The sequence below is a fragment of the Nyctereutes procyonoides genome, unplaced genomic scaffold, assembly GCF_905146905.1.
Source record: "Nyctereutes procyonoides isolate TBG_1078 unplaced genomic scaffold, NYPRO_anot_genome, whole genome shotgun sequence".
Classification (NCBI taxonomy): Eukaryota; Metazoa; Chordata; class Mammalia; order Carnivora; family Canidae; genus Nyctereutes; species Nyctereutes procyonoides.
The window spans coordinates 58,517,197-58,528,403 of record NW_026575020.1 but is presented as its reverse complement, the minus strand read 5'-3'; the positions used below and the strand labels follow the sequence as shown (position 1 = coordinate 58,528,403).

At 63.5% G+C, this 11,207-nt stretch overlaps 1 protein-coding gene across 1 annotated transcript; it reads right to left on the bottom strand.

Moving 5' to 3' along the window:
• Positions 1-770: 770 nt before the first annotated feature.
• ENPP7 (ectonucleotide pyrophosphatase/phosphodiesterase 7) lies at positions 771-8,230 on the bottom strand. The gene is made up of 6 exons (XM_055320014.1): positions 7,978-8,230; positions 6,700-6,845; positions 4,709-5,335; positions 3,792-4,086; positions 3,136-3,233; positions 771-1,344 (listed from the first exon to the last, which is right to left on the bottom strand). The coding sequence occupies exons 1-5, from the start codon at positions 8,228-8,230 to the stop codon at positions 3,151-3,153; spliced, it is 1,404 nt and encodes a 467-aa protein (XP_055175989.1). The 3' UTR covers positions 771-1,344; positions 3,136-3,150.
• Positions 8,231-11,207: the final 2,977 nt, after the last annotated feature.

Below are 11,207 nucleotides of genomic sequence, written 5' to 3'. Positions count from 1 at the left end.
CCACTGACCTTGCCCATGGCTACAGCACGGAGCTCCCGCCTCCGCATTATCCGGGGAGGCCTCAGGGGGCCGTGCCTGCCCTTCGGTGGGGAAGGCTAACCGCCACCCCAGGGTCACAGCTTGCGAGTGGGGACAGGCTGAGTAGGAGTCGCTCTACAACAAAGCTCCTGCTCTTAGGAAGTGGTTTTGGAGGGATCCCTGCGTGGAACCTGCTTCTCCCTCTGCCTGTGTCTCTGTGTGTGTGTCTCTCTCTCAGGAATAAATAAATAAAAATATATTTTTTAAAAGATTTTATTTATTCATGAGAGACACAGGCAGAGGGAGAAGCAGGTTCCACGCAGGGAGCCCGACGCGAGACTTGATCCTGGGACTCCAGGATCATGACCTGAGCCCAAGGCAGACTCTTGACCGACTGAGCCACCCAGGCAGCCCCTCCAGGGGGATGATTACGTCTAGAGGCGTGCGGGTGTGCGCACTTTCCCCCTCCCCGCCCCCACCCCCACCCTCACTGGTGATGGTCTACTATTTGCCGTGTTTTCATCTTTTTATTTTTTTATTTTTTAAAGATTTTTATTTATTTATTCGAGAAACAGAGAGAGAGGCCGAGACACAGGCAGAGGGTGAAGCAGGCTCCCTGCAGGGAGCCTGACATGGGACTTGATCCCGGGTCTCCAGGATCCAGCCCTGGGCTCAAGGTGGCGCTAAACCACTGTGCCACCCGGGCTGCCCTGTTTTCATCTTTTTAAAATTATTTTTATTTTCTTGGTTGAACAACGTGGCTTAGAGATTCCGGTTCCCCGTGGGTTCACAAAGGGCCTTGTCCTCCCCTCTGCACCACCTCTCCCCCCGGCAGGCCAGCCGGGCCTCCCCGGGTTGCCAGCGGCCTAAGGGATCAGGAACTGGTCACAGCCTGGGGCCAACGAGTCAGGTCAGGCTGAGAGGACCCCAGCAGGGTCCGCATCTCACAGCCACCACCCGGCAGCCTTCATCCCCGCTGAGCAGCAGCGGCCGGCCTGTGGGCACTGGCATGGGGCAGAGGTCCCTAGCCGGGTCCCTAAAGCCTACCCTGCGCCCCCCCACCCCCGGCCCGAGGGACGAGTCTTGGGGCAGAGGGGCCAGCCCTTCCCGGGTGGGGCTCCCAGCCCCACACCCACTTCCCAGACCTAAACCTGGGAAGGGTCCCTATTGCCAGCACCCTAACGACTGAGCTGGGGCTGCAGCTGGAGCTGGGGGGACCCTGAGGTCTGTGGTTAGGCGAAGAGACAAGGCCCGTCCGTCTGTCCGTGTCCAGCAGACTCAGGCCGTGAGAGGGTAGCTTCTGGAGGCTTCCTGGAAGAGGTGGTCCTGGAAGAACAAGTGCTGTTGGCTGGAGGGAGGGGCGGGGCAGGGTGAGGATCCCCGGGTGCAGGGAGGCTGGGAGTGGTGGGAAGTGTGATGGGCAAAGGCCGGCAGGTGTCAGGGTGGGGTGAGCAGGGCCGCTGTGGGAACTGAGGACCCTCAGCTGGCCCCAGGAGGGCGTGCGTGGGTGCAGGTGGGGGTGGGGTGGGGAAAGGCTGGGGGCACTCTCCTGGGCCTGGGTCATGCCACACACACTGCAGACTCTGAAGAGTGGAGGGCCCGAGGGTGCCTCAGTTTCCCCTGGCGCACAGGGAAGGGCGGTCACATTTCTCAGACGAGGGGCAAGTCCTTGGGGCGCCGCCCTGGTTCTGCACAGGATTCAGCGGCCGTGGTGGCCAGCCCACGGGGGGGGGGGGTGGTCCCCAGGGCTCTGAGCTCCGTGCTGGGCGTGGGCTCCGGCTCCGGGGCCGATTCTGCAGCCCTTCCTGACCTGGCCTTTGCGGCCCCAACTCTGGGAGCGTGAAACTAGCTTCCGTGGGAGCATTTACACCACAGAGGTGGGCAGAGGCCACAGGGTGGGGCTTGTACTACAGGCTGGCACGCTTCCAGGGCACCCCCCCCTCCTGACCCAGTGCAGAGTCACGTCATCTTCCCGGTTCTGCTGCAGTTTCCTGGCCTGTGAGGTCTGAGCCCACCTCTCAGGTTCCGTGCAGAACCCGAGTGTCCGTGGGTGTGTTTTATAGGCTGGAGGAAACCTCCTGCGTCACTGCCTCGGCCAGAAATCTTGGTCTCCGCGAAACCCGAGAGGAAATTGCAGGTAAAGGTATCTGGACCCGTCCATTTAGCCCCAAGTCCACTCTGCCCCCCGGATGTTCTGTCCAGACCCCCGAGGGACCGTCCTAACTGGCCGCCCCTCTTCCCGAGCCCTGGCGGTCCCATGTTCCTCTTATCCTTGGTCTCGAATCAGGCGTGTCCCGTGTCACCTGGCCAGGGGCTCCCTGTGTCCACGGCAGGCTCATCGTGTACCTGTCCTCGCCTACCGGCCTCCAAGCATCGGCCTCCCTCCTCTTCCATGAACGTGAGGACCAGTCCCACCTAGGGGGCCCTCACTCACTCACTCTCCCATCCTGGGATCCCGTGGCCGGCTCATCCTCATCCAGGTCTCCCGTGGCCCCCTGTCCTCTCCCTGCCCTGGCACCTGACCCTGGCTCAGTCATCCCTCACTGATATGTTCAGTTCCTGTTGCCCATCCCCTGTGGCCCCTAAATCACAAACTCCAGGGTGCAGGGCTCAGGCTGCCTGGGTCACTGCGGATCCCCAGAGCCCAGGCCAGGGCCTGACCCTGAGCAGGCTCCTGCTGTGTGGTCTGGGAAGGAACGTGTGCGTGATGTGCTTCTGCTCGGGCTGGAGGGTCACGACACCCCAGGGCAGAAGCAAGGTGGGGCTGTCACACAGCAAGCTGAGTCCACCTGTGTCCCAGGACCCCTGCCCCCTGGGCTGTCCCTGCACACCTGACCCCCATGGCTTCGGAGTTCTCGCTTGTCCCTGGTGGAGCATGGAGGCCTTGCAGGCAGGCAGGGAGGAGGCTGCGGAGGGTTCGGGTCTCATGGGCCCCGCTGCTCTGGGAAGACCTGCTCCAAGCCTAGGGCAGAGCGGCTGGAGGGGGCCTGCAGGGGTTCCCGAGGACTGACGCCTCTCTGCCTCGGTGTGTGGGGGCCCAGGTCAGCAGTGGGGGCGCCAGGCTGGAGCAGCAGGGAGCACGGGCCCATCCTCCCCTCCACCTCCTGGGCTTCTGACCTTGAGCGGTGGGCATTATGCGACCTTGGCCAGAAGAATCACAGCCACCAGCATTCCCATCACCAAGGGGGGCTGGCCACTTGGAAGGAGGGCAGACCCTGAGGAAATTCAGAGCATCCAGTGAATGAGAGAAGTGGGAGCATGTCCCTCACCCCCCCAAAAGCCCCCTGACCTCGGCCCTCACCAAGGCCCCTCCCCTGCTGAGCAGGGCCTGCACACCTCTAGCTGGGCCCCCACTGGGGTCTGCCATTCATCAGCTCCCAGGGGACCTGTGCCCCTGGGGATTGGCTGGCGTGGCTATAAGGGCGTGTGGGGGGGAGGCTGATAGAGGAAGACGCGGAAGGAGCCGTCACGTGGCCACGCAGGAGAGCAGGTGCCCCGCGGTGGACTTCCCCGGGGCCTGTCCTGGGGGCAACCACCTGCCTCTCTGGCCCACCGTGTCCGCAGCCTCACAAGGCTGCTCACATCCACCTGCTGTCCCCTCTCTGCTGCCAGGACACGCAGAGTGCGCTGTTTGGTGTCGGGCCCGAGATGTGCCCAGGGTCCGGGACCGGGAAAGAAAAGGCGGCCCCACGCGGCTGACGGCGCTCGCTGGTCAGGGCGGTGCAGGCCCACGCCGTCTGCGCTGCCTGGTGGCGGGATGGGCGGCACCTTACCTGCGGGGGTGCTGGCCGTCCTGCTGCTGGTTCCCTGGAGCGTGGGTGGCGGGGTGCTGACGGGCCCGTTGCTGGTTTCCTGAATCATGGGCAGCAGTGTGCTCAGGAGCCCATCGTTGGCCTCGGGCACGATGCCCAGCAGTTTGCACATGAGCTCGTACACGTGGACGCTCTCGAACGGCTCCACCTCCAGGCCTCTCTTGAAGTTGGGGCCCACGGCTCGGAAGATGGTCTTCATGTCCATGACGTCGTTGTGAAAACCGTGCTCCCCGTTGTTAAACTGGACGTTCACTCTCTGCCGGGGAGGGAAGGCCCTGAGCCTTTGCAGGGACTCCCCGCCCACCCCCCCTCTCTGCCAGCAGCACCCCTGCGGGGGCAGAGGACCCCTGGGAGGGGGTTACACGTGGGGGCAGAAGGGTTTCTCTGAATCTTGAGCCCCAAAAGATCCCTGGCCCGAGGGAGGGCCCCTCGGGGAAGACTAGGTGCTGACCCCAAGCACACGGGGAGGAGCTGTGAGCACAGGGCGCCTGTGCACGCCAGCGCTCCCTTTCCTGATCCTGACGCCCAGCCTGCATCTCCTTGGGGGTCCCTCGGCTCTCGGCGGACGGCGCAGTGGCCCCCTCGCCCTCGCTTCTCTCTGGTTTCTTATGGCCAGTCTCCCCACACATACGCACAAGTGACCGTGCACACGCCCACACACAAATCTCATGCATTCACACACATGTACACTGTGTACGTGCACACACGCTCCTATTGCATCGTGACGGGTGTGTCCCTTTGGTGGCCAATGCCGCTCAAACCGGGGATGTGTGAGAAATAGGGGGAGGGGCGCTTTTTACAGAAATGGAGAGAGGCCCAGCAGCCCAGGGAAGGAGCCCGCGCCCCGCCTGGAGCCCCGCCCGGGGCAGGCAGCTCACCCCATGGATGACGTAGCCGGGGTCACTGTACATGAGCAGGGGGGTGATCCTGGGGTTCCTGGCGTAGTGGAGGGACGCGGGGAAGGACTCCTTCTTGTAGACGTGGAGCTTGGGGTGGGCATCCTTGATGAGCTCGTACACCTTCTCCAGCATCCCCTCCTTGGGGAGCAGCATCCCATTTGGCCCGTAGTCCAGGAGCTCGAACTCGATGTCCTTGAAGGTAAAGTTGGGGAACTTGTGGAACTCCACCAGGTCCTGGGCGGTCTTGTTGACGGTGCTCATGCCGTGGTCGGACGTGATAATCAGGTTGAGGCTGTCCTCCAGGCCACTCCTCCTGATGCTGTCACGGAGGTAGCCCACGGTCCTGTCCACCTGCATCACCATGTCCTTCCTCTGCTGGGACTCGGGGCCGTACTTGTGGCCCGTGGAGTCGGGCTCCCCAAAGTAGAGCGTGACCAGGTCCAGCCCCTCCTCCGTGAACCACTTCATCACCGTGTCGATGTTGGCCTTCCATTCCACCTCATCTTTGTAGTTGTGCAGAGCGCCTTCCTTCCGGCTCAGCGTCACCGCCAGGCCTTGGTAGGTGACATTCCCGCCAGGGTAGAAGAAGGAGCCCGTCCGCAAGCCCTGCCAGGGAAGGCGGCGGCGGTAAAGCCCACAGGCGCCCTGGGGCTCGCCCCTGCCTCTCCCTGCCGCTGTCACACGGCCCCCAGCCCACCCGCCTCTCCTCCTGCCCGCTCACAGTCCTGCTCCCCCCACGGGCACCCCCTTCTTTTTGGGAAGGGCTTTCATAAGTCTTATCTTACATTCCCAGGGCCGATACTGATTGTGTGGAAGAGCGAGCGGGTGCCCAGTGGACTCAGCACTAGTGAGATAATGGATATAATAGTGCCCTCAGATACGCAGTGTCCCCATCGTCACCATGGCTCTGGGTCCTCGTCCCCAGGGCCGAGCTGCCCAGACCGCCCTCCCCTTCTGGCCTGGAGCCTGGCGTCTCCCTAATATGGTTTGGTCTCGTCCAGACCCTGCCACCCCTGTCCCCTCGCCTGCCCTTCCAGCCTTCAGCCTGGCCATCCATCTGTCTTGCCCATAAATCGATGGCTGCGTTATTTACAGATCCATCTGTCCTTTCCGCCCCACGTCCGTGCTCGCCCTGTCTGCGTGTCCGCTCCCCAGCTGCCCTGCTGTGTGGACCGAGCACCGTGAGATGCCAGGCTCTCAGCTCCTGCGAGCGAGCCCGATTTCCAGGTGGCTCCCTCCAGGGTGAAGGACTCCGACCTGAGTGGACGCCCTGCCTAGAGGGTGGCGGTAGGCTCCGAAGTTCACCCTGCTCATCTTGGAAACCTCTGCTTGACCCCGTCGACGAGAAGCCACACCTCTGGGGCCAGAAACCCCCAGAGCGCTGCGGGATGGAGGGGTTCCGGGGCGCAGCCCCACAACCCACCTCTACCTTATCTCTGGCCCGCTGGAAGTCGGCTGCCCAGCCCGGGGAGGGATCCAGAAAGGGGAAGGCAGAAAGCTGTTTTATCATTACCTGCCCCCTCCCTTTTTTAAAAATTCATTTATTTATTCAGAGAGAGAGAGAGGCAGAGACACAGACAGGGGGAGAAGCAGGCTCCATGCAGGGAGCCCGACGTGGGACTCGATCTCGGATCTCCAGGATCACACCCCGGGCTGTAGGTGGCGCTAAACCGCTGTGCCACCAGGGCTGCCCGTTACCGGCCTTTATGCTGGGTGAGGTTATTTTTCCGGGTGGACCGGACCCCCTTCTCCCAGAGCCAGGGGCCAAGGCTGCGGGGAAGATGCTGCCCGTGGTGGATGCTCCTCAGCACCTGGGACCGCCCCCGCCCTCGGGGACCCACTTAGCACCCCTCTCTGCGGGGAGCCCAGCACTCGGGTGGGGGGAAGGAACTGCGTGGGCCTCATGAGGTCTCATGGCCTTTCTGGGCCAGGTCCTTCCTGTCCCCCGTCCCCGGACCGCCGTCCGTTACCTGCTTCTGGGCTGTGATCCAGATGGGCAGGCTGCCGTTGTCCCACCACCGCTGGACGCCGAGCGTGGCGTGGTAGGGCAGCTTCACCTTGCTGGTGGTGTTGTAGAACATGTTGTGCACCACCCCGTGGTTCTCGATGTATTTGCCTGCGGGGAGGAGACACGAGGGGAGGGAGGAGATGGTGGGAGGGAGCCGGGCAGGCTTTCTCACACGCTGCCCTGCTGGTGGGAGCCCACGTTCCTCCCTCGGGGGTCGCAGGCAGCCCTCCCCATTCCTGAGGTAGGTCCTGCTTGCGGGGATGTCATGGGCAGCCTCATGGCTTTCGGCAAAGCCCCGGAGCGACCCAGATGGCCGGCAGGAGGGAACGGATGAAACAGTCACGGCCCAGCCACACAGCAGAAGCCCCAGCAGAAGCCCAGACGCACCACGGGAGTTCCACCCACGAGATATCGTCTAAAAATTCACTTCTAGCTACGAGAGGAGTGGGGCTGAAGTGTGGGCCCCCTTCCCCCATCCGGGACCTATTAAGGAAACAGGTGCAACACAGGACAGAGGACCAGATGTGGCAGCGGGGGCGGGGGGCATGGTCACAGAACACTGGCATGAGGATGAGCCCTCTGGACAGAACAGGGTCCCTCCCCCCGCCCCCCAAGGCCCCGTCCAACCCGGAGCCTCAGCAAGTAACCTTGCTTCGAAATAGGGTCTTTGCAGATGTGACTAGTTAGGTTAGGATGAGGACCCTACGTCTCTGGATGAGCATCCTCACGAGACAAGGAGAGACACGTGGGGGGAAGACAGCCCACAGGGTTGGAGGGACAGACCACGGGAGCTGGGAGCGGCAGGAAGGGTCCCCTAGTGTCTCCAAAGGGAGCGCGGCCCTGCTGACACGGCACCCTAGACCTCCAGGAGCGATGGGGGGTTTGAGGGGTTTGAGGGCATCCGGGGGCCGCAGGCTCATCTCTCCCACCTGTCTGGAACCCGGCCACACTCACTTCCTCCAGGACCCGCCCGGGGTTGTCACCTTGGTTGGGGTCACCGTTTAAAACGAGACCACTGGGCAGTTTTATGGCTTGTGTATGTTCCCACCAATGGTATGGCCTGCTGACAATCCCCCTTGGCCATGCTGTGTCTCCCTGGAGACAGCGTGTCCCCCGCCCCTGTCACCTTTGTCCCCGTGGGCCCCCGGGGGACAGGGCTCTGTGCAGACGGGGGTTTTTCCTTCCTCGGGTTGCTCAACCCTCTCCCTGCCCCAGGCCCCACCCTGAGGCCCATGCTCACCTGTGACCAGGGTGAAGTGGCAGGGGCTGGTCATGGTGACGAAGGCCGGGGTCATGTAGCGGGCCTTCACCCCGTCCAGCGCCATGGCGTCCAGGTTCGGGGTGTGCACGTCCTGGTCGTAGTTCCAGCGGAAACCATCAAAGGACACCAGCAACAGCTTGTTGCGGGCGCCCTTCCTGCCCACTGGAGCCCCTGCCCCCGGAGCCAGGAGGGTGGCCAGAGCCAGGGCCAGGAGGACCGCCAGGCGCCCCATGATGGGCCTTCCAGACACCAAGGCGTCCGGGGTGGTTCCTGCGGAGGAGCAAAGTCTCAGGGTCAAGCAGGCCAGACTTACCCCGTCCGTGCCTCTTTGAACACGAGACTGCACGTACCTGCTTCTCCGAAGCAGCCCTGGCCACAGCGTGCCTGCCACCCCGGCCCAGCCCTCGCACATCTCCCTTTATTGCCAGCAGAGCCTTCTGGGCCGGGTGCTCCTCCCCCCAGTGCACCTGTGTCCTCACGGGGAGGACGGACACCAGCCCGCGGGCCTGTCCCCACTCCACCTCTCCCAGCTCCGCTCGGCCCTGTGCCCTGCTCGCCCTGACCCCAGAGCACTGGGAGGGGCCCCCCTCCAGCTTGTACGTCGGGGAGAGCTCTGGGGTACATGGGTCTCTGACCTGCCCGGGTCAGGGCTAGCGGGTGGGCTTCCCAAGATCTGGGAGCCAAGGGCCAGCAGCTCAGCCCAAGGCTGGCCTTGTCTGCAGGAGCCCCAGCTAGGGTGGGCGACCTTCCCCGCCCCGCCCTTGAAGGGGCATCCTGGGATGGGGCGGGACAGCTCCAGCCTGCTGGCCGGGATTAGCGCCCCTGCACCTGCCTCCTTGGGTCCAGGGGAAGCTCAGAGAGCACGTGGGGGCTGAGGGGGCCTCACTGTGGACTTCATCAATGAGGTGGTCAGACGAGGGGGCTGCCCCGTTTCCCATGCTCATGGGGGTGGGTGTGTGTGGGAAGGGACCCTGAGTTTCGGGTCGCAGCCCCCTCCCCCGTCTCTGATTCTGTCCCTCTCCCTCTCACAGAACCCACGAAGTGAGTCAGGCACGCTCTCAACTTGGGGGACACAGCAGTAAATGAGACAGACCGTCCTGGTAAATAAGTAAACCAGTAAAATAGTGAGGCTGGGGAGGGGCAGCACCTGGGGGGTGGCAGGAAGAGGAGGTGAGCAGGGGCAGGGGCCTGGTGGGCGGTGGCACCTCCAGGGTCTGGCATTCTTATGCAGGGCCGGGGGAGGGGTGGGGTGGGGGGAAGCCAAGGAAATGACAAAACCTGATCTAACGTTTTGTTTTTTAACTTGTCAATTAGCTTATTTTTAAAATAAAGTTCGGGGCATGCCTGGGTGACTCCGTTAGGCATCTGCCTTCGGGCTCAGGCCGTGACCCCTGGGTCCTGGGATCGGGATCGGGTCCGCATCGGGCTCTCCGTAGGGCACCTGCTTCTCCCTCTGCCTGGGTCTCTGCCTCTCTGTGTGTCTCTCAGGAGTGAATAAGTAAAATATTTTAAATAAATAAATAAATAAACTATTTTATTTTATTTTATTTATTTATTTTTTATTTATGATAGAGAGAGAGAGAGAGAGAGAGAGAGAGAGGCAGAGACACAGGCAGAGGGAGAAGCAGGCTCCATGCACTGGGAGCCTGATGTGTGATTCGATCCCGGGTCTCCAGGATCGCACCCTGGGCCAAAGGCAGGCGCCAAACCGCTGCGCCACCCAGGGATCCCCTGTATTTTATTTTTTAAAGATATTTTATTTATTCATGAGAGACACAGAGAGAGAAGCAGAGACCCAGGCAGAGGGAGAAGCAGGCGCCCTGTGGGGAGCCCAACGTGGGACTGGATCCCGGGACCCCGGGGTCACGCCCTGAGCCCCTGAGCCTGAAGGCAGATGCTCAACCACGGGGCCAGCAGGCGTCCCTAACCTATTTTTAGAGCCTGTGGGGCGGGAGTGGGGGGAGGGGCAGAGGGAGAGAGACTCTCAGGCCGACTCCCCGCAGACCAGAGCAGACCGGAGCCGGAGCCGGGGTGGGGGGTGATGGGGGGGGCAAGCATCCCACCGGGGTCACATCCTAGGAGCTGCTCCCACGCAGGTGTCCAGGCGCTGCTACGTCCTGATTTAACTTTCCCTCCTCTGTGGACCTGCGAGCGGCGGCCCAGCCTTAGGACTTTGGCTGCAGCAAGCAGGTGTTCTCGTCAAGCGCTTCCCAGCTCACGGGGCTGCGGGGCCGTCAGAGCCTCCCGAGGGGTGGCCCGGGGACCACCGGTGCAGATTCTTGCCCCCCCCCCCCTGGACCTGCTGAAACACACCCTGCGAGGAGGGCACCGCAGCTGCAACCCGGGACAGGTGGACCGCTCGGGCTCCTAAAACCAGCGTGGGCGGGTGGGGGCGGGGCCGCCACGTGGTGGGCCAGGGCACAGCAGGTGCAGGAGCGCGGCGGGGCGGCGGCCTCCCTCCACCGCCCCACGCCACGGGGCGCCAGCTCCACGGCAGGACCGGGCAGCTGCGTCCGCGTGGCGGCAGGTGCGCTGGGAGAGGACGGCATTTACACGGTGTCGGAGGAGGAGGGACCAGGAAGGCTGCTCGGAGGCCCACGGGGCAGATAGGCCCAGGCTGCAGAGTGGGCAAGGAAGCCTTCCAGGTCGGGGCGACGTGCAGGTGAAGGACTGCCGGGGATCGCGAGGGCGGTGAGGCGGAGGAGGGGCGAGGTCCAGGGGAAGGCAGACGGGCAGGCCGAGGGGAGCCCGAGCCGAGGCTAGTAGCCTCCCAGAATAAAATGGCTGCCACGGATGAAGACTACATTTCCCAGCACCCCCTTCAGCGAGGGGCGCCCATGTGACTCCGTTCTGGCCAATGGGGAGAAAGGCAAGTGTCACGTGACAACCCCAGCCTCTTCCTCGTGGAGTCTGGCGCCCGCCGCTCCCTGCCGCTGCGGGGTGGCGGGGGCCCGCGGTGGACGGGGAGGGTTCCCGGGCGGCGCGGGCGGGCGCCGAGGGGGCAGACGTGCACGCTCCCCGTCTTGCTTCTGTGTCCTCGTCGGGGTGTTCCGTGGGGCTCAGCAGGGCCCGCCCCGGGCTCCGGAGGCCTTCCCGGGTTTAAGTAGGGAGGTGACCTGAAATGCGGGGTTGGGCAGGGGGAGGGGGAGGAGGAGGAGGCGGGCCGACGCGGTGGTCCCTGGTGCGGGTGCACAGGCCGGGGTCGGCGT